General features: G+C 34.6%; 12 protein-coding genes across 12 annotated transcripts; 7 read left to right on the top strand and 5 right to left on the bottom strand.

Annotated features, from left to right (window-relative positions):
• Positions 1–439: 439 nt before the first annotated feature.
• AC631_03963 (uncharacterized protein) lies at positions 440–1,690 on the top strand (the record flags this gene model as incomplete). The annotated part of the gene is made up of 1 exon (XM_015612792.1): positions 440–1,690. The coding sequence occupies one exon, from the start codon at positions 440–442 to the stop codon at positions 1,688–1,690; it is 1,251 nt and encodes a 416-aa protein (XP_015466403.1).
• Positions 1,691–2,170: 480 nt separating this feature from the next.
• Positions 2,171–3,772, top strand: PEL1 (CDP-diacylglycerol--glycerol-3-phosphate 3-phosphatidyltransferase; the record flags this gene model as incomplete). Its single annotated transcript, XM_015612791.1, has 1 exon — positions 2,171–3,772. The coding sequence occupies one exon, from the start codon at positions 2,171–2,173 to the stop codon at positions 3,770–3,772; it is 1,602 nt and encodes a 533-aa protein (XP_015466402.1).
• A 1,004-nt stretch (positions 3,773–4,776) lies between these two features.
• Positions 4,777–5,580, top strand: AC631_03961 (uncharacterized protein; the record flags this gene model as incomplete). The annotated part of the gene is made up of 1 exon (XM_015612790.1): positions 4,777–5,580. One exon carries the CDS (start codon positions 4,777–4,779, stop codon positions 5,578–5,580), a length of 804 nt encoding a protein of 267 aa, XP_015466401.1.
• Positions 5,581–6,525: 945 nt separating this feature from the next.
• GBP2 (single-stranded telomeric DNA-binding/mRNA-binding protein) lies at positions 6,526–7,377 on the top strand (the record flags this gene model as incomplete). The annotated part of the gene is made up of 1 exon (XM_015612789.1): positions 6,526–7,377. One exon carries the CDS (start codon positions 6,526–6,528, stop codon positions 7,375–7,377), a length of 852 nt encoding a protein of 283 aa, XP_015466400.1.
• Positions 7,378–7,565: 188 nt separating this feature from the next.
• On the top strand, positions 7,566–8,033 carry AC631_03959 (uncharacterized protein; the record flags this gene model as incomplete). The annotated part of the gene is made up of 1 exon (XM_015612788.1): positions 7,566–8,033. The coding sequence occupies one exon, from the start codon at positions 7,566–7,568 to the stop codon at positions 8,031–8,033; it is 468 nt and encodes a 155-aa protein (XP_015466399.1).
• A 125-nt stretch (positions 8,034–8,158) lies between these two features.
• Positions 8,159–12,085, top strand: AC631_03958 (uncharacterized protein; the record flags this gene model as incomplete). The annotated part of the gene is made up of 1 exon (XM_015612787.1): positions 8,159–12,085. One exon carries the CDS (start codon positions 8,159–8,161, stop codon positions 12,083–12,085), a length of 3,927 nt encoding a protein of 1,308 aa, XP_015466398.1.
• Positions 12,086–12,149: 64 nt separating this feature from the next.
• On the bottom strand, positions 12,150–13,298 carry LEU2 (3-isopropylmalate dehydrogenase; the record flags this gene model as incomplete). Its single annotated transcript, XM_015612786.1, has 1 exon — positions 12,150–13,298. The coding sequence occupies one exon, from the start codon at positions 13,296–13,298 to the stop codon at positions 12,150–12,152; it is 1,149 nt and encodes a 382-aa protein (XP_015466397.1).
• Positions 13,299–13,488: 190 nt separating this feature from the next.
• On the bottom strand, positions 13,489–15,140 carry SPL1 (Spl1p; the record flags this gene model as incomplete). Its single annotated transcript, XM_015612785.1, has 2 exons — positions 13,489–13,920; positions 14,127–15,140. The coding sequence occupies 2 exons, from the start codon at positions 15,138–15,140 to the stop codon at positions 13,489–13,491; spliced, it is 1,446 nt and encodes a 481-aa protein (XP_015466396.1).
• A 171-nt stretch (positions 15,141–15,311) lies between these two features.
• Positions 15,312–15,932, bottom strand: AC631_03955 (uncharacterized protein; the record flags this gene model as incomplete). The annotated part of the gene is made up of 1 exon (XM_015612784.1): positions 15,312–15,932. The coding sequence occupies one exon, from the start codon at positions 15,930–15,932 to the stop codon at positions 15,312–15,314; it is 621 nt and encodes a 206-aa protein (XP_015466395.1).
• A 376-nt stretch (positions 15,933–16,308) lies between these two features.
• On the bottom strand, positions 16,309–17,442 carry DCC1 (Dcc1p; the record flags this gene model as incomplete). Its single annotated transcript, XM_015612783.1, has 1 exon — positions 16,309–17,442. The coding sequence occupies one exon, from the start codon at positions 17,440–17,442 to the stop codon at positions 16,309–16,311; it is 1,134 nt and encodes a 377-aa protein (XP_015466394.1).
• A 544-nt stretch (positions 17,443–17,986) lies between these two features.
• On the bottom strand, positions 17,987–18,814 carry RPL7 (Rpl7p; the record flags this gene model as incomplete). Its single annotated transcript, XM_015612782.1, has 1 exon — positions 17,987–18,814. One exon carries the CDS (start codon positions 18,812–18,814, stop codon positions 17,987–17,989), a length of 828 nt encoding a protein of 275 aa, XP_015466393.1.
• Positions 18,815–19,802: 988 nt separating this feature from the next.
• RFX1 (Rfx1p) lies at positions 19,803–22,217 on the top strand (the record flags this gene model as incomplete). Its single annotated transcript, XM_015612781.1, has 1 exon — positions 19,803–22,217. The coding sequence occupies one exon, from the start codon at positions 19,803–19,805 to the stop codon at positions 22,215–22,217; it is 2,415 nt and encodes an 804-aa protein (XP_015466392.1).
• Positions 22,218–22,351: the final 134 nt, after the last annotated feature.

The following is a 22,351-nucleotide window of genomic DNA, read 5'->3' as shown; positions in this document are numbered from 1 at the left end:
TGTTATTGATTTATACAAAAATATCAATATATATATACAATAAAAGTTACTCTACTCTAGCTTCCAACTATGGTAAGTACTTGTATGAACTATTAATTCAAAAAAGATCATTACGGGCAACTTTTACACAGCTGAGAGTTTCATGAAATTCATTATTGTTTTTGATCTTCTCATTACCATTGAATTTTTGTTGAAATTTTGATAAAATTGTAAAACTTTGTAAATAATTCAGCATTTAGTAAAATCCATGTATTTAGAGAGAAAGATTAAAGATACCCCTATAATTTGTATTGTTATACCATTTATTACTTTTCAAGAGTAGATAATAATAGCAATTGTCTTCAAATCAATAGTTTGGCTGCAACGCATTCTTTTTTGTTAATGCGCTAGTTTTTCAAAAAAAAAAAAATTGGATATCATATAAATTGTTCATTTGACAATGAATTTCTATCAGAAGTCTTTGAGATATTTCAGTGTGTCATCGAAGGCATTGGCAAAAAAGAAGAATGTCAGTGTAACTAAACCTAAATATTTGGGTCGTCCAAGTAATAATTTGACGCTGGGTGTTGTTGGTTTGGCAAACGTTGGTAAATCAACATTTTTCCAAGCTATGACAAAAACTAGTTTAGGTACAGCAGCCAATTATCCTTTTGCTACTATAGATCCTGTGGAATCATTAGTGGTTGTTGAAAGCCCAAAATTAAATCATTTGGGACATTTGTATGAATCACAGAAGAAGCTTCCTACAATTTTAAATATTCTTGATATTGCTGGGTTAACGAGAAACGCGGCAAGCGGTGAAGGGTTGGGTAATAAGTTCTTATCTGATATAAGACAAGTAGATGGAATATTTCAAGTGGTTCGTGGATTCAGAGACGATGATATCATTCATATCGAAGAAAATAAAGTTGATCCTATCCGTGATATGGATATTGTCACAGAAGAATTAATACTAAAAGATCTTGAATTTGTTGAGACGGGATTAGAAAAAGTCGGAAAGTTAATAAAGAGACCGCACATAGATAAGGCACAGGTCAAACTCGAGATAGACACTTTGAACAAGATTCAAGATTTATTGTACGAGAGTCGTAAAATATCAACTGGACAGTGGACGGATGAAGAAATAGATATAATCAATACTTATAATTTTTTAACTGCCAAGCCAACTGTGTATTTATTGAATGTTAGCGAGGAAGATTTTGTCAACCAACTGAATGAATTTAAACAAGACGTTGAACAGTGGATAAATGATAATTGTCCAAATGATATACTTTTAATGTTTTCAGCTTCCTATGAATCTAAAATAAATGAATGCACGACTCCCGAAGAGTTGAACCAGTTTCTTGCCTTACACAATAACAAAGCAAGTGCAAAATCTGACATAGTTGACCAGATGAGAAGTTGCTTAAATCTAATATCATTCTATACGTGTGGTCCCAAAGAGGCAAGACAATGGTCCATTCGCGAGGGAAGCACAATGCCAGAGGCTGCTGGCTTAATTCATACTGATCTTCAGAGGACATTTATTTCGGCTCAAGTTTACAAGTTTGATGACTTAGTAAATTTATCCCCACCATTCAACGAAGCATCACTTAAAAATAGTGGTAAGCAACTCAAATGTGGCAAGAACTATGTAGTGCAAGATGGAGATGTCGTTATTATTAAAGCTGGTAATGCAAATGCCCGATAAAGTCATGTATATAGAATCAAATGTAAATACTTCCCACCATCTCAATGTATGACTTTATCTTTCATTATCACGTTCATGAGTGATAAAAGCTTCACATGAATAGATAAGTACATCCATACACCTATAGTATGTACGCCTGTCACATTTCACATTTTTTCGAGTTTACCCTCTTTTCGAACGAAAACGGCTTATTGAAATTGGAGAATTCCAAGATAAGCCTATTATTTGTATTAATTCAATTTCGATTACCGCCGTTCAGTACATTCACTTGCCGGATTTCCCCCACTTTAGTATTTTTCGTGATAATCTTCAAATTTTCCTGCCTACTGTATTCGTTCAATTTTCTTTTGTTTAGGTAAGGTATCGTGATAGTTGATAATTTAATTTTGGATATTCATTTTTTATATGTTTCAGATTATAAGAAGAATTCAAAATAAGCCCATAGGTAGGAAAAGAATGATTCTGTCACTTTATAATTATATGTTCCCTCAAGCGAATGATGTGCATGTTAGGAATTATTCGACTAATAATCCTATAATTTCCGATGAAATAGCAGATAGTTTTCATCCGAAATTGAAGACGATTTTCCAGCAGCTAGATTCTATTGCTCCGAGATTTGTTTTAAACAAAGGTGATATCCAAATTTTAACTCATCCAATAGAGTTTTACGAATGTTTGAAAGAAAAAATTACCAACTCAAAATCAAGGGTATTTTTGAGTTCGTTATATTTTGGTAAGAGCCAACATGAATTAATTGAATGCATCGATAATGCAATGAGCAAGAACGAAGACTTACAAGTATTTATATTGATTGATTCGTTAAGAGGCACGAGGGAGGCACCTAAACACGCTTCTTCTGCAAGCATATTGGTTCCCTTAGTAGAAAAGTTCGGTAAACATAGAATTGATATTAGAATGTATCACACCCCACAGTTAAATGGATTAACTAAGAGCTGGACACCAAAGAGGATCAACGAGGGTTGGGGATTACAACATATGAAGTTGTACGGATTTGATGACGAGATTTTGTTAAGTGGTGCTAACTTATCAGAGGATTACTTTACGAACAGACAAGATCGTTATTATATTTTCAAGAATAAAGATTTGACTGATTATTATTTTGATATTCAAAAGGCTGTATCGTCTTTATCATACCAATTATTACCTTCAACCAAAAATGAACAAGGATTTAGATTATCGTGGCCAACATCTAATAGTTCTTGCGAACCTCATATGAACATGCAAAGGTTTATTAGTGATTCATCATTCTTGTTGGAGCCTTTGTTAAAGCAGCATAAGTTGAAGTCGTTTGACGAGTTCAAGGATACCAATAGATTTGATACAATTGTGTATCCTATTTCTCAATTTACTCCTTTGTTACAACCTAATAATGACCAATCTACCGAAAAACCAGCAATTTTGAGATTGTTGTCTTATTTGGATTCTCCAAAAATTAAATGGTGGTTTACTGCCGGTTATTTTAATATGTTACCTCAAATTCAAGATCGTCTTATAAATGGAAAAGCTTCAGGAGTTGTAATAACTGCATCATCTCAAGCAAACTCATTTTACAAATCTCCAGGTTTGTCATATTATATACCCCAAGCCTATTTGTTATGTGCTAAGAGGTTTTTAGAAGAGATTCATCGTAGAGGAAAACAAGATTTAATTACATTGAAAGAGTGGAAGAACGGTATTGTCAATACAGTTGATGGCTGGTCGTACCATGCGAAGGGATTATGGATAACCGTACCTGAAGAAGAAGAACCATCAGTGACTGTTATTGGTTCCTCAAATTATACAAAGAGGGCCTATCTGTTAGATTTAGAAAGTAATGCTATAATTATTACTAAAGATCCGGAATTAAAACATCAAATGAAAGGAGAAATTGATAATCTTTTATCTCATGTCGAGACATTGGACTTGAGTGCGTTTGAGCCAAAGTTACAAGCCAATCCTAAAGTAGAAACAGGCGAAAATGGAGAACCTCTTGAATCTAAGCCAGTATATGCGGTCGATGAGGATAGAAAAATCAGCCGTAGAACTTATTTGGCAGTAAAGTTTTTTGGTGATAAGCTTTGATTATTACTATTATATATATTATTTATTAAGCATCGTAATACGGATTCATGCAATTTCATTATCGTTTTTACTTTCAATATATTTAAGACGCAATGAAGGTGCTGCACCCTTATATAACTTTTTTTGCTGTATAGTCAATAAAGATAACGTAGAGGAATTAATCATTAAATAACACCAAGTATTGTAATTTACCAGGACTTCAAAATAAGGTACGTTTGCATTATGTAGCATAAACTTTGCTAGAGCTAAAAAAATAATTGAAAGCCACTGACATAATAAAAAGCGACTATGAAGTCCAATAACACAAGAACCGAACCAATTCATAGTTACCTGAGGTAGCAATTTCAAACACTCTGTAAGCTTAGCGAAAAACCACAAAAAGTCTATGACGTCTAACGTAGATAGCGTGGATTGATTTAAAATGCAACATTTTGAAATCCAAAATAGAACAAGTGTAATACTGACAAGGTATAACTTGTTTAATCCACTTACACATTGATCTATGTTCCTGGTTCTTGAATAGATATAAAAAAGTTGGATCAAAATTCCAGTAGACATTATTAATCCTAGTATATCGATTATTAAAATTGGAATTGAGACAAAAATGCTTGGATATACCGGAAACCTGGCTCTATACTGCTTGATGATTACTGGATTCATACAATAGTTAATTGTAGTTACAGTTGAGGCTAAATAATATACCCATGATAGGACTATATAATCGTAAGATAGTCCGTAAATCGATTTTTTTTGTTTGTTATATTGAACTTGATAAATATAAGTTGATAATTGAATGAAAGCAGATATCACCATACATATTTCTATTATCATTGCATTTTCAATTAATACTAGAAGTAGAACATGTAGCATATAAGTTTCCATACTGATAAATAAAAACCAAGTATGGTCGTGAATTAACCAAGAAATATATCTAGACGAAACTACAATATATAGACGAGATAACACTGTCAAATCATAACCTAACCACGGTATATCCAGGAAAAATGCTGTCACCAGAAACAGAGGGATATTGGAATATTGTTATTTCGTCACTCCAAGATATTTGCAGTGCCAATGAATCACTTTCTTTTGACAGTTTGTACAGTAAGTACGCTAAAGATTCAATGAAAGGTTTATCAGAAGAAGAATTAAATAAATTGAACGAGGAAATAACGGAACATAAATCAAACGTGGGAACAGCTAAAAGGTTGGTTTCTGTTTCGCAGGAAAACTTACAAACCTTAATTACCAATTTGCAAACCTCTACCAAGCAGGCGAATGAAACGTCACCACAAAAACCTGCAAGCCAACAGCCAGCAGCATCTAAAGCTAGCGGTAAAGCACATAATAAGAAAACGAATCCTAAGAAGGTGGGTAGACTGTATTATACATCGAAATTCAACCCTCTGGAACCTATTTACGTTGGATCTGAGGTAGCCTTCAAATTGAAAAATAGACACTTTGAAGAATGGATCCAATGTGAGGTAATGAAAGTAATAGGTGATGGAATTAAGTTTGAAATTAGGGATCCAGAGCCGGATGAAAATAATAATCCTGGCCAAACTTTCAAAGCAGGCTACAAAGAAATTTTATTAATACCTACGCTTGAAGATGTACCTGATCTCGTAAACTATCCTTACGGATCTAAAGTAATAGCGAGATACCCGGAGACTACTACATTCTATCCAGCAATTGTTGTTGGTCATAAAAAGGATGGTAGTGTGAGATTAAAATTTGATGGAGAAGAAGAAGTAAATAAAGAAACAGAAATAGAGAGGAGACTAGTACTACCATTCCCAGAGAAATGATCCTTGATATATCTTCATGTCGTTGTTAATTCTGTAACTATTAAATAATTTGTATATTAGACATTAAATAATTATTACTACTTGTGGTCGTGTCCATACTGAAGAAATATTCCTCGATCAACTAATTACATTTACTGCCCGTAAAGAATACTCATAGTTAAAAAGCACATAATTTGAATAGTACTAGCGTATCAAAATGGAAGATATGGACATTGATGATTATTCTAGAGTATGTAATATTATTTGTAAATAAATAACTAGCTGGATTGAATGTAATGGTAATATTAAACTTCATAACTGATTTGATTGATTAGATTTTGGTAGATGCTTTCTTTCTCATTTGCTTTACTGCTTGTTGGATAGGAATGGATGCTTATTTCGATCCTTCGATTTCTATATTATACAAGGATAATTGTTTGATGCTACCCTTATTCATTCATCGATGCTGATTTTTTCATCATATAAGAAGTAGTTTGCTAATATGTTAATTAGGATCGCTCACGGTCGCCGGTAAGAGAGAGGTCTCGTTCTCCAGCGCCAAGGAAAGAATCATTTTCGAAAGACTCAAGGGATTCGAGGGATTCGAGGGACTCTAGAGACTCGAGAGGGTCGAGAGATTCATATTCTAGCAGAGATTATGGATATTCACGTGGTAGGTATGGTGGTGATAGAAGAGGAGGAGGAGATTTCGGTAGAAGAGACACTTACAGAAGAGGTGGATATAGGGGTGGTAGAGATTATGGATCAAGAAGAGATTATAATAGCGCTTCTTATTCTAGTGGATCAGATGAATATCGTACAAAGACAGAAAGAAATTACGATAATTCAATATTTGTCGGCAATATTCCATTTGGATGTACTTCAAAAGATGTCGAAGAGATATTTAAAGGCGACTTAGATATAGTTAGAGCAGACATAGTCACGAATAGGGGCCAGTCTCGAGGTATGGCAACTGTTGAATTTTCTAACAAGGATGACGTACGCAAGGCAATTTCTAAATATGATCATCATGAATATCGTGGTAGAGAAATTTTTGTTAGACAGGACTACCCACCACCTGGAGATAAGAAAAAGGAAGCCAGTCAATCTGGAAGTTCAGAAAGATTCTCTCGTAGCAGCACGTACGCTGAAAGAAGCGATAGGTTTTCTAAAAGAGCACCGCAATCAAGAGAAAGATTTCAACCATCTGCTCCTAAGCCAGGCACAGAAATTTTTGTTGGAAATTTACCATTTTCAATCAATTGGCAAGCATTGAAAGACTTGATGCGCAAAGCTGGTGAAGTGGTTAGAGCAGATGTCAGAACGGACAATTGGGGTAAGTCAAGAGGTTTCGGTACTGTCGTATTTAGCACCGAAGAAGAGGCAGCTAGAGCAGTAGAAGAATTCCAAGGATTCGAAATTGAAGGCAGAAAACTCGATACTCGTCCGGGACGTGTCTACAGCCAAGAAAGAAATAGCAGCTCAGATATAGTATCCTCGAATACTAATGAAAATCCAGAAGCTACACATGAGAATACAGAGTTCACTGAAAACGTAACTGGTGATGGCGAAAAATCTAATACCATTTTTGCCTCGAATTTACCATGGGTCACCAATGTTGATGACTTGTATGAGTTATTCGAAACTATTGGAAGGGTCACTAAAGCAGAAATCCAATACAATGAAGCTGGTAAGCCATCAGGTAATGCTGTTATCCAATTCGAGTTAGAAGAGCTCGCAGAATTAGCTATAGCTAATTTAGATAACTACAATTACGGTGGCAGAGATTTAAAAATTTCCTACGCTAATAAATTGTGAACGACTGTTTAGGGAAGTATCAATTATACATTGGACCACGCTGGTGTAGCTTTGCTTAGTCAAAAAGTAAGTCAATAGCTTTCCGTAATCCATTAGTGTTTATATTACATAATCAATAAAATAAACTCATTTAACCAAGAAATTTAAGGATAAACCCTGTAGTATCATTAGTATATCAATTCTTAATAATGAGTTCGATACGGAATACAGAAGGAGAAGGATCATCTTTTTATGATTACTATGCTCATACTAAAGGGAAGGTGAAAACACATCATGTATTGTTAGTGTTTTTTATTATCACAGCCATAGTTCTATTTCACTTTAGACACAAGTTGGCAGCAGCGCACGATAGATATAGGACTAGAAGACGATCACGTTTTAGTAGACTTCCATCCGATGAGAATGGCTTTGAAGATGACTTGGAAAATGGTCTTAGCAGTAGTACATTTGATATAGGGGAGAATATTTCAAATAATGACCAAAGACAAGGATTACTGCAAAACTCAAAGGAAGAAATTAAAAGAATTATGGAAAATAGTAATTTATCATTTGATCAGGCTAGATACCAATATACTCAACAGCAGTTAAGTGAAAATGGAGTAGGAAAGGATGGCACTCCACTTGACCCTAAAACCGTAACATTCAGCCATCGTTGATACACGTGACTTTTGTTTGTTTACATATTACAATTCGAGAAACCCAGATCTTACTCTATTCATATCTACTGATTATATTTCTTTATAGGCTTAATAAAGAAGTATTCAACTCTAGACCGTAAGAGATGAGTGTTTACAATCGATATGCTTCAGGAGAATACGATAAGACGCATTTCGAAAAGGCAAACAAAAGTAAAGATGATGATGACAAGGTAGGATTGATACAGATTTCTCCATTATTAGGCCAGTTCAGCACGTCGGATATTTTACATAAATTTAATGAAAAAAATATTGAAGAGTGGTTAGCTATATTTCCAAAAGCTGCATATTTTAAGGGATATGATGAGACATTGTTTGGGAATGTTGTAATCATGGTTTATGAAAATTTGCATACTGGGAAGTTAAACACCACCTCGTTTAGTAAATTTGGTGTTACATCTTACGATAATTTAGTGTTAGATGCTAGATCGAGGTTTTGGCCGAGTTGTGAAAATTTGTTGCCCACCTATCAAAAATCTAACGTTAGGAGGAGTTTAGCTATAACTAACTTGAAGAACTATAACAAGCTTTCAAACAGTCCGGGAAACTTTGATATCAATAAGAGCTGGGACGAAACCTATGCAGGTAATTTAGCAAATAATATGCAATTGATTTCAGAGAAGAGACCTGAAAAATTTGGATTGAAACTCTTAGAGTTAGGTTTACTTCAAACTCATTGTATACAATCCACTGTTTTAGATGTTATTTATGATAATTCATCATCAGAAACAAGTGATAAGATAATAGAAGAGAACAATAAATTGGTTTTCTTAATTGGGACTCAGATGGAGCAACTATTTGATCCTTTATTGGAATATTCACCAGAGATTATGGAATTCTCTTATACTGTGCCGACAGATACTATTCCACCTAAGATAAAAAACAATGAATTGATAAATACAATCATAAGCGAGTTGCTTACTGTACAAACAAATTTTACAATGGGTTTGGTGAACTTGTTACAGAATTTTATCATTCCATTGCGTATCCATGTTTTAGCGGCCTCATCTTCTTCAGGTATTACAAAAATTAATCAAGTTTTTCCCCCAACAATAGATGAAATCACCAGAATAAACTGTATATTACATGATTCTTTGAAAAAGGCATCCGCGTTTGGATATGTTGAAATAATGAAAGCTATTGGTACTATAATGCCATATTTTTATAAAGCATTTATTAGACACGAAGCAAATTTAAAGAACTTTAGAAATAAATTAGCAAAATTTCACAGTAAAAACGAAAAGAAAATATTTGGCAACAGTATGATAAATAAAGGTAATTTTGGGATAAGGGATATTGATTCAATTGTAGCTGGGTCTCTATTAGAATTGCCCAAACTTAAGTTGATACTTGTCAGATTGAAGGATTCAATCATTTCTGAAAAAACGAAATTAACAAATTTTGAAGATGAACCAAGCGATGAATTTTCTACAATTGAAAGGTATTTTAATTCTGCAATAGATGTCATCGATGCATTCGGATTTGAGGAGGAGCGTAATGAAACACAAATAGATATTCGACAAAGGGTTTTCACTCCTACTGGAAAAATATTGACAGAATTAGCGTCTAAATGGCCATCCGAATTGCAATATGGATGGCTAGCACGTAAAGTAGTAGGAATTTATGAAATGAGAAATATAAAACCTTTTAATAATTCATTTTATGATTTAGATATTTTGATTATATTCTCAGACCATATACTATTTTTGACTATCGTGGATGATGCATATTATTGTGAAAGAAACAATCAATCATTTAAAAACCTTTCTGTTTCCGACATTTTGATGCATTCACTAGTAAATGATAAGCCATTACCAAGTTTGAAGCTGCTACCTTCGATGGAAGTAAATTGCTGGTGTAACATAAACGAAGTAATAACAACTACTTATAAAGGATTATCTCCTATTACATCGAAGACTCAAGAATTTCTAAAATTTGTAAATATTTCTAAGACAGGGTTTAAAAATAACAATGAAGACAATTGTACTATTAGTAAAAGTTACGAAATTTTAGATGGGAGTGATAGGGGAAACATCGATGGGTGCAAAATAATAGAGTTAATAAATAAGTCAACGGTGCTAAATAAAAGGAAACCATTCCATTTGTTTAAGTCAAATGATCCAAAACTACATGTATATTCTATTGCGCAAGAACTATCCGCATATCAGGAAGAAACTTGTAAATCACCAATGGCATTGTACTTGAATTTACCGATTCATAATTCAAAAAAATATTTTGAAGAAAATCAAACTGTTCACTTTGTATTAAATGCATCTTTTATAAATGACCATCAAATTCATATAGTTGGTTTTAATAGGGCTGATACATTTGAATTAAACGAAATAATTTCCTCTAATGATTTACAAGTTTGCTTGAAAGAAGCAATAGTGAAGAATTTTAGTTTACTATTTAACAATTTTAGTAATATTTCAAAACTACTTACTCAAAGTTATGCTTATGACGTGAATTATTGTGCAAATATTTTTACACAAATTGATGAGATTCAATTAAATAAACAAAGACTGGAAATTGCAAAAAATAATCATATATCATCTGATTCCAAACTTAGAACAAGAAATGTATCAGAAATTATATCCATACCAGAAGTTCATATGACAAAGATCCTGCCTTCAACTACAAATGCGGAAGAGCAAAATCTCCAGCGGAGAAAGACGGAAAGAGTCCTCGTGGCAGAAAGTAAGAACTATTCCAGAGATGCAGAGGTCAAACATAGTTCACAAGAAATATCAAGCAAGCGAAATTCTATAATAAGGAAGGTTTTTAAATCCATTAGACGGTCTTTTGATGGAATTGAAAATGCTACGCCTAAAGTTGAGGTACACGAAAGTAAAATTAGTCCATCTGTGCAAGATAATTCATCGTTTTCTGGAAAGAAAAACGAGTATACTAGCCTATATAAACCATTACCTCAACTTCAAACAAAAGAAAAAAAATTCACTGAAGTTAATAATTCAGAAGAAATCGAGAGTAGAAATGATATTCAAGCATCAAGAGGATGTGATAGTTCTGTTCAACAATCAAGAAATACTTCGGGATCTTTGGATGTGAATTCTCATTTTGAATTTCCACCACATACTGATTCACTCTCCGAATCAAATAACAATACTATTATTTTAGTGGATGAGTCTGAAAAGAAGCATAAAAAGAAGCCAACAGAAGAGAGTATTTTGATAGTAGATAGCGCAAATTTGCATTTATCAAATAATACAAGTAGACTGGCAAATGAGGACTATGGAAAGTTCAACGTAGAAGACTTTTACGATGATGGAGAGGCAAATTGGGTATCGTTTTCTATTGATAATTACTCACAGTTAAATGCTGAAATTAGAGCCTTGAAGGAAGAAGCGCATATGGATACGGAGGATGTTATCGAATTGAATGATTCATCTAACACATCAGAGTACGAAATTCCAGATGAATATGAATCTAAAGGGTTTGAGGCCTTTTATACTCCTCAGAATCAACTGGTTGCGCAGTTTGGAGATAATCCAACATTGTTGGAGACTAATAGAGAAATGTCAACCCAGTCTTTGGCGTCGTCTGAAATAATTGAAGTTTTTGGTAAGCAGATCGATTCTAATTTTAGAAGTGAATATATTCCCAGTTTAAATGGAAATCTGAACCTGATTAATTACAACAAGACATTTGTCTCACAAAATGATCATAGGTTCTCTGTTCTTACAAGTTCCGAAGATGAGTTTTTTTCTTCAGATGATTTCGCGAGCAGCTTGCCACCTAGTAATCTTATGAAATCTCCTACCCCCTCTCCAATAATTTTGAATTCGAGTTCTAGTGATGCAACAATAATTAATGAGAACTTAGAAGAAAAGCTTCTACCAGCAATTCCTGTTGACTACGATAATAAAACACTGGTATCGTCGCAGATACATGAAAGTATGCATAGTCCTTTTGCCAGAAGTGATTCCATTAGTACTACATATGAATCAATGACTTACTTATCGGAGATTCTAAACGGTAATTTAAGCTTTTAATATTATCTTAAGACAACTAATGTATGATTTATATTATATAATTAAATACAATCTAGACATATAACTAAGATGATTGCTTCAATATTTTCTTGACTGCTTCAGCAATAGCATCACCAACTTCTTTGGTAGAGCTTGAGCCGCGTAAATCTCCTGTTCTTATTCCGGAATCTAAGACTTGTCCAACGGCTTTTTCCAATGCTTCAGCTTCTGGTACACAATCTAATGACAACCTTAACATCATTGCCACGGATAAGATAGTAGCGACTGGATTAACCTTGTTTTTCTCTAAATCTGGAGCTGAACCATGACAAGGTTCATACAAACCAAAAGCAGAATTGGTATCAGGCAATGAAGCCAAAGAAGCAGAAGGTAAAAGACCCAAAGATCCAGGAATAACAGATGCTTCATCAGAAATAATATCACCAAACATATTAGAAGTGATGATAATCCCATTTAACTTAGTTGGTGATTGAATCAAAATCATAGCAGCAGAGTCAATTAATTGATGTTGAATCTTTAATTGTGGAAATTCTTCAGACATAACTTTATCAACAGTTGTTCTCCATAATCTTGAGGATGCTAAAACATTAGCCTTATCTAAAGACCAAATTGGCAAAGGTGGATTATGTTGCAATGCCATGAAGGCGGCCATTCTAGTAATTCTGGTTACTTCTTCGACGGTATACTTTTCAGTGTCCCATGCAGTTTGCTTGTCTTCTGATTCTGCTTGTTCCTGTCTTTCTCCGAAATAGATACCACCAACTAATTCACGAACAACTGTAAAATCAGTTCCTTTCACAACTTCAGATTTTAATGGAGATAATTCCAATAAACTCTCAGATGCAAAGTTACATGGTCTCAAGTTAGCATACAAATTCAATTCTTTTCTAATTTTCAATAAACCTTGCTCAGGTCTAACGGAACCAGTACCCCATTTTGGACCACCGACAGCACCTAATAATACAGCATCAGAATTTTTTGCAGATTCCAAAGATTCATCTGGTAATGGACTACCAGTAGCATCAATTGCAGCACCACCTATCAAATAATTTTTTAAATTGAACTTGATATTTCTATATGGGGTAGTTTCCTCAATAGCGTGCAAGACTTTGATCGCTTCATCACAAATCTCTTGACCGACATGATCACCTGGTAAAACTGTGATGGTTTTGCTTATATCGACTTTCGATTTTTTTAATTCGGGTTGGGACATTCTTTTTGTTTTTGTTAATTCTCTTTGTAAACTTAGGAAAGAAGAAGTGTTGGTTAATGTGAGTCGATTTTATATTCCATATATTATTTGAAAAATATACCGACCGATACCGCGCATTTAATCCCGGTACCGGTGCTCGCTTTACATAATCTACATATGAATATGACCTATAAACAGATGAATGAAGATCTCAATGACCACTCCATTCAATAGAATCCAAATCGATTCCTTCTTGAACCATTTCCCATAATGGAGACATTTTTCTTAAAAATTCCACCCTTTCAGTAATAGCCTTGATAACGTAGTCGACTTCCTCTTCTGTTGTAAATCTACCAATGCCGAATCTAATAGAAGAATGCGCCAATGCATCATCAGCACCCAAAGCATGTAAGACATAAGATGGTTCCAATGATGCAGAGGTACAAGCTGAACCTGAAGATAAAGCAATGTCCTTTAATGCCATCAACAAAGATTCACCCTCAATGTAGGCAAATGAGACATTAACACAACCGGGGTATTGGGAATCAGGGTCGGACAAACATCCATTAAACTGAGTTGAAGGGATAGCTAATAAACCGGCCTTCAATTTCTCCGAAAGTCTATGAATATATGCTTGATCATACTATAAATATTGGTTAGTAAATGTTGTGAAAAGCAAATTGCAGCCTTGTGACGAAGGCAACGAGATTCAGATCCTTGCATAAATTAAAATTTCATCAAGGCATAGAGAGTAAAAGAGATATATCTCATATGCTAGGGTTCTGAAATCATCATATTCATCTCATAATTCAATGCCACAAGGTTGGAAAATTAATCAATAATACATACTTTCATTTCTTCCTTCATAAGTCTAGAGGCTTCACCGAAACCAGCGACTAATGGTGGAGCTAATGTACCAGATCTTAAACCTCTTTCTTGTCCACCACCGGTAATGATTGGGTCTAATCTCACTCTTGGACGTCTTCTAACGTAACACGCACCAATACCTTTAGGTCCGTAAATCTTGTGAGAAGATATTGACATTAAATCAATGTTCATTTCGTTAACATCAATGTCAATTTTACCGTAAGCTTGGGCTGCATCCGTGTGGAAGAAAATTTTGTTTTCTCTACAAATCTTACCAATTTCCTTCAAAGGTTGAACAACACCAATTTCATTGTTAACAGCCATAATAGACACTAATGAAGTATCTTTACGGATACTTTTGCGCAAATCATCTAAGCTAATTAAACCTTCTTCATTGACAGGTAAGTATGTGACTTCAAATCCTTCGTCTTGCATATGTCTTGCAGAATCCAAAACACACTTGTGTTCGGTCTGGGTCGTGATAATATGCTTCTTAGTATTTTTATAAAAACGTGGGACACCCTTGACTGCCATATTATTAGATTCTGTAGCACCTGAAGTGAATATAATTTCTTTTGGATCAGCTTTAATAACATCAGCAACATACTTACGTGCCTTTTCGACTTCCTTTTCCGTTTCCCACCCATAAGAATGCGTAGAGGAATGCGGATTACCATACAATCCAGTATAAAATTCTAACATTTTGTCAAGAACTCTTGGGTCAGTGGGGGTAGTGGCCTGAACATCCAAGTAGATGGGTCTGGTACCGAATTTAGAGTCATCTCTACCAGCACTCTTTAAAGTAATCGTTGATCCAGAGGGTGGAGCTGCAACAGGTGGTTCAACAATAGTTGCGGTATGGACTCCGCTTGCATCCGAAGTGGTAGCTGATAATGGTGAATTTCCGCTAGAAATTTGACGGACACCATTAATAAGCGAACATCTAGCACGATAATTCCTAAGAATAGATAATCCTCTTAATTGTTTGGATAACATGTTTTAATATTACTCCTATAATCAAAATAAAGTAAGATTAATACTACTAATTTATCTATTTGTTATAAGAAGGAGATAATCTTTTGAACCGATGATGGAGATAAAATAAATCTATTTCTATATGTCTATTTTTGTGTAACTTATTATATAAGAGAATCATCAGCATCAACGCTACTGTAGTTTACGTTTATCCGAGTAGTATGTCGTTAAAGTAGTATGAACTAGCTCATAGCAGCCTAAGAATATAGCACCACCTGCACTTATCCAACAAGTTCTAGGTCCGATCCCATTTAAAAACACTCTATAGCCTTCTTCATTTATAATAGTTCTAACTAACGGAATTGGACTCACTCTTTCTTTGCTTAACATAATTCTAGTCTTGATAACATCCAATGGGGTGGTTACAGCTGCAGCTATACCACCGGCAACAGAACCACATGTTGCACCTTTCAATAAAGATAATTTGTCGTCTTCATATTCGGCCCATTTTTTTTTTAACCATTCATATAAAGGAAACTGGATAATTGTAAACGGGATTTCTCTTAATATAGTCGTGTTCCATCCTCTGTATAATCCTCTAATTAAACCTTCACCGGATTTATTTTGAAGTAAATATAAGAAATTGGACCATGAAGATGCTTTAGCTCCAACCCCGTGTATACCTGCTTGAGTTCTTTGCTTGATAACTTCTGCAGGAACTCTTACAAGGCAAGCTGCTATTTCACCGCAAGACGCAGATATCATATGTCCTACAGCAGGCAGTGATGTCTTGTCTTTGGTTTGGGTTTTCATAAAATCATATGTAACGAAGAATAATGATGCTGACGGAGCAGATGCAACCACACATGAGCCTAGCCCTTTATATATACCGCTCCATCCCCCATTAGCAAAAAATCCTCCCTTTGCTTGTAACCTAGTCTTTAAAGTATCGATGGGAAAAAATGCTAAATCAGTCGAAGTACCGGCACATCCTCCACTCTAAGATAAAGTTAGTATTGATTTATTTTCAACATATGTTGTGGATTACATACAATTAGTGATATTAGAAACGTCAGATTATCCATCGTATGCTTTTTGGGATGTTGATAACGAAGGCCGAAGAATGGAAAATTAATGTTAACTACATTTCGTTGATTCATGAATCATGTATTATATACAGGAACGTAGATTATCTGGGACAAACTATAAATCTATTCTTTCCAACTCTCTTCTTCTTAGCATACTTTAGTACAATTGACTCAGGCTTTTTGCCTTTTGGAATGAATTCCTCGATAAAAGGAAGAAACTCTTCGTACTCCCATTCTTTTACTATTTGAAATAACTCTTTGACTCTAGTACTCATATCACCGGGTGTTAAAGTTGATGGGTTTAGGAATTGAATTTGTTCATTGAGTGGACGGCAATAGTAACCTCTCATTTGGGATAGATCGATTGGAACATTGTAGAAAGGAGGAAAGGATGACTTCCATTTTAATAAGAAATCCTTTGGGGAAATGAGACGAGCGTTCGTACTAAATAGCGTTTGTATTCCAAACCACTTAGATACTGCAAGATTGTTTAGCCTGAATCTATTTGACGCATGATCCTTAATACAGAACTTATGGAGAATTGTATTAGTCACTTCTTGAGTGTATAGCTTGTTCTGCAGGTACAAATCTTGGGAAATATCTGCTATGCTTATATTGAAGGCATCGCTTTTGTAGTCTATGTCCTTCGTAATTAATACGGGAATTAATAATTGCAATCCCTCAGTAACAAATTCTTTGGAAAGTATGACTGCATTTCCATTAACCTCACATCCACACAATGTATACCATTCATTATAGAATTCTTCCCTAGAGATCGGTGAGTCGTTCATTAAGGTTTCAACGTTATGAAGGGCTTCACACTCATATGTGGCTTCAATTTTACCGTCATATATAGGCAAATTGCTTATTTCTATATGACCTGGGATTTTGGAAAGTTCATATTCATACGCAAGGTTTGCAATTCCCAATAGTTTGTTTGTAGGTTCCTCAATTGGTATAATATGTTCTATAGTTTTATTCAATTTATTTATATTCATATTGTTTAGCAAAAGGACGCTATTAGAATGATTCATTTGTCTCATCTTCCAAGTTTTATTATTCGTTACTAAAACTATGTGGTTTTTCAGAGTCGATGGTGACTTTAAAAGTAATTCACCATGCTCATTAGACTTGATATAATCTAAAAGTTCCGGTGAAAGTTGAAGAAGTTTGTACGTATGGTCTTTGGGAGACTTTATCTCTTGGTATGCTGAATATGAGTTTTTCGATGCCATTGTAGACTGTCTTGGTGGATTACTTCTTATTTGATTTAGCTTCAATAGTTATACGCGTTATTCTCGATTCATTAAATGGGATAATTTCAAAAGACTTAGAAAAAATATAAAATTTAATACTAAAATTACTATTAAATGGGACAAAAAGCCTCCCATTTAACTAGAATTTATTATACAAAATATTTAAGATTTTACAAACTTCCCACTTTGAAATGCGAACTGTCCTTCGCATAAAAACTAAAACGATCGAAACAGTGGAAATCGATCACTTAAAATTGAGGAATACACTACAGCTATAGAGATTATGTATTTATGTCGGTTGATTTGTATAATAGTATCAAGGAGAGGATATCAATGTCATGATATATAAGATGATCATTATGAGAAAGAGGAACAGCAGTAGAAATGGGATGCTAAGAAAATAAAAAATATTATGGTACGAAAATTAGTTATGTCTGACATTACACTAGTTAAAAGATATATAAGATAGAATACACATACATATACGCATATATATATAAAGAAAGTATAGGAGATAATGCAATTAATTTTGTTCATCAATAAATTGATCAATATCGATCTCGTTTAGTTTTGCATCACCAGCCAAACTAATTTTTCTTTGATGTTCAGTTGAATATTGTAATTTTGCCAACTTAGCCTGAGGACCCCAGCCGCTAACAGGAGCATTCAATTTAAAAGGCAAGATCCAGTTACTGATGATTTTAAAATGCTCACCTAAAGTGACAAGTTCATGTATCAAATCTTCAATACAAATACACCCCAAGTCATCACCAAACTTATCTTCAACAACACCATTATTGTCCAACTTTGTGATACGGGGTTCTTTAGTTTCTTCATCTATGACAGAAATACATGCTCTCTTTTGAAATAATTTACGAATGGAATTCAAAGATGGTTTTCCAGCAACGATATATGGCGAAATCAATTTTAACAAAGGAACAGTGGCAGGGGTCAATTTCACAAATACACCCGTGTTTGGTCTGTTCAAACGTAACAATTGCAACACTTTGCGCGCTTTTGATGGAATCTTTAATCCCTTTGTATGGTCTGGAATTCTAATAATGAATAATAACTTTCCAGATTCATCATCTTCCTTATCTTGGCTTATTTTATCTGCTTGTTGCTGTTTCTCGAACTTAGTTATATGCTTAATTCTCTTGTTTTCTAATTCATTAGATTTGTAGTTTGAGACTAAAGTTTCAGCTCTAACAAATTTTTTAGAACGTTGATCGTTTTTCTTCTTTTGTTCAAGCTGTCTTTGTCTGGCTTGTTCTTGTTTCTCTAACCTCTTTCTATCATTATTCTTTCTCTTACGTAAGAGGATCTCTGGATTTGAGTTTAATACTGCCATGTCTATCTATGATATATACTGTTGATAAAATATTTTATTCTAAGAGATACTAAATTCTTCAGATGAGCTTTCTAAAAAAAAAATCCAAGCCGCACAAAACAAATCACATGACGACATGGCTATTATGGCGACTTTTGATAATACCTCTACCGAATAAGACCAAAGGATACAAGAAAAATGCAACACCCCAGGGACTCGTGATATCCCATTACAGAAAGGAAAATGTTCGATAGAATACTAAATCGAGTTCTGGTCTTTTGCGGTTGTGACTAGGTGTCCCGCACTTGAAAGAATTTTTTACGTGCTGAGTTTGTGGTTTTCACGTAGAATACGATGATTAGATGTTTTATCGACCATCTACTGGAGTCTGCGCATACTGTAAATACATTAGAGAAGGTGCCAGTTTAATTGTAGCATATGGTGACCTCAATGCAACATACCACTACTTGCCAGCAAGATTTTCAAAAAGAGCCTGTACAAGAGATAAACCAGCCCAATTAACGATTGTGTTTTGTAAGTAGAGAACTTAGATAAGTAATAGCGACTAGAGAAACATATCGTCTATCAAGATGGACATTTCATGGTGGCTAAGGTAGTGCCGACGCACGTACACTTCTCACAAATTTTTTTGATCCAGTTCTCATAAATTTTTTCTCCTCTTAAAATACTAGCATTCTACTATTGGTATTCAACATTGCTAATTCCCTGGTATATTGAGCTATAGAAAAAGGAAGAGATTTATTCTAAAGCGATTGTAAATATACTTAGGTCCATTATTCGAAATTTTATTTTTTTTGTTTCGTCTCCAAATTCTAGGTGTTTTTTGCATTTCCCTTTAAGGTACTAGATAGAGGTATCCATACTTGAGCACAGGGGGATTTTTAAAAGTTTTGCATAATATTCATAAGTGTCATTATAAATTGAGTCATTAAATTGACCTACTGCATGTTTGACAGTTAGATAAAAGAATATACAAAGAATAAATCATATGGATCAGAAATTGGAATCTTCAAATTACATTTTTCCTAATCAGAATCATTCCAGCCAGGGACAATCGTCATTGCAGAGTCACGCAATTCGCCATCAGGATTCACAAATGCCATACGTGAAGAATGAATCGGAAGGAGGATTGGGGTCTCCGATCAACCACCCAAGTTTTCAACAATACAAGGGTCAACCCAATTTACAAAGGCCAGAATTTCCAAGCCATGGGGAGTTTACTCCACAACAACAAACACACAACATTCAGAATTATAATCAGCAAATGCAGCTTCACTTTGAACTTCAGCGGCAATATATGGCAGGCAATATCGAGAACCCGCAAGTATACAATGATCAGCCGGGTGGAAATTTAACCCAGGTCTATAACATGCCGTCACCATTTCAAAATAGGGCCAATAATGAAAATGCTACTGCTAATATGAACCCCATGCAACCCAGGCCTGTGGAAGCAGATGTAGGTATGCTTAATACCAAGTCACCAATTCCTAGTAGGGCTTCAACACCAGTCGAAAATATTACTGGAATGCAGGAGGCACCATCAACAGGTAGAAAGAGATATAGAAAATCAGACCATGCGGTCCCAGGTGATGACGGTGATAACGAGTTGAAACAGTTGGCATTTAAGGCGTCTCAACTACCACTTTCCGATCTTGCATTACGAATCAAGTCAGTTGAAAATGATGATTCTATCCCAGAAACCAAAACGAGTTATTCCACATCCAAGGACACCAGTAAAGAAAGGCAACGTCAAATATTTGGCATGGTCTGGTTACTCAATTCATGTGAATCGTCGGCCACCGCAGTCGTTCCCAGAAATAGGATTTACGCAAGATATGTTCAAATTTGTGCGGACAACAGTTTAAAACCTTTATCACCTGCAAGTTTTGGTAAATTGGTTAGAATCTTATTTCCTAACTTGACCACTAGAAGATTGGGTATGAGGGGCCAATCCAAGTACCATTATTGTGGAATCAAGTTAGTAGGTGACCAAAATATCCAAGCTGGAAATTCGCCTACATCAGCATCACCATCAATTGGAAATGATTCTCCACAATCTTTACAGAACCCTAATACCCCTTCTGTATCCAACAGTCCTATTACTTCTGGTATTTCTGCATCAAACTCATCAGCCGCATTAAATTCTATTTTGTCAAACGGTGAATATTTGGCTAATGACTTAAAGCACATTCCAAATCTTTTCGGTTTGATCGACCTGTCACTTAATGGAGAAAATTTGAATTCGCCATTAAATTTACCCTCAATTTATCCATATTTACCAAGAGATGCTGATTATGATATTGCTGATACATTGTACTCGTTGTACAAAGTTCACTGCACATCAGTTTTTGAATTTTTAAGATACATGCAAGTCAGAAAATTGTTTTCTTCTTTTGCTAGTTTCAATGGGATTTTGACAGCACCGGTTTTTAAATTGTATACTAATGATTTAATTTCTGAATGGGTCAATGAATGTGATAACATAATGTACAAAACAATGGCTAAAATGTTGACTAAGTTACATCTTCAGAGTGTCCCTGATGACGTTTTAAGACAGCTAAAACAAATTTCGAACCAATATGTGGATAAATTATCATACTCGCTACAGAATAAAGTACCTAAATATTTTATGGCCATGAAAATAAAGAATGCCAAAAAGTTCATTATGATTCTTTCACGTTTAGTTAAGGTAATTGAGACAGGGTATTCTGCGTCAAGAATTTTGAACAGTGCACCAGAGAAACAAGCTATGATTGACGATTGGCTAAAATTAGATATTAACGAGATTGTTTTACGAGAAGTTCCCTGCTCGAAGGGAAACGTAGATTCATTATTGCATGTTTTAAATGATGATCTTCTTACCATATTGCATGAGCAAGTTAATTCCGAAACATCATCTGTGTTAACTAGATCTGCCAATTTTCTTGCGGAATTACCTTCTAAGTTTTCTAATGTCAATCCCAGATTATTTACATTAGTTTCTAGCAATTTGCTTACGACATGTCTTCGAGAAATCAGTTTAAACGGAGGCCAAGGATTTGGTACTTGGTGGATTGTTAGATGCTGGGTAGACGAATACCTCAACTGGTGTTTTGAATTAGGAGGATATTTTCTGGATGATTTTTCTACCTCTTTCAATGAGATGCCTATTCCAGACAAAGATACCAATGAAAAAACTAACCCAAAAGCCGATACCAGCGCAAATAACACCAACACTAGTATGGGCCAATTTGATGACTCTTCAAATGATCAATTACGTCTCTCGAGTATTGTTGACCTTTTAGATGGTGCGTATGGTACGGATTCGGTTAAAGACGATCAAAGTAACAACGAAATGATGTTAAATTACGATTCAGTTGGAGTTGAAAATTTCTTAGGTAGGAATGACGATTTATTAAATTAAAGGATTCAATTTGCATTTTTCCATGATTCCCATTATTGCATTAGCTTTATAAGTACATACACAGTAAATTTGGCATTACAGTACATATATGATATTATAGGCTTTAAATATATCTATGAATATATATTTTGCAT

Source organism: Debaryomyces fabryi, assembly GCF_001447935.2.
Source record: "Debaryomyces fabryi strain CBS 789 chromosome Unknown contig00094, whole genome shotgun sequence".
Classification (NCBI taxonomy): Eukaryota; Fungi; Ascomycota; class Pichiomycetes; order Serinales; family Debaryomycetaceae; genus Debaryomyces; species Debaryomyces fabryi.
The sequence above is the reverse complement of the archived record's forward strand: the minus strand, read 5'-3'. Positions and strand labels throughout refer to the sequence as shown.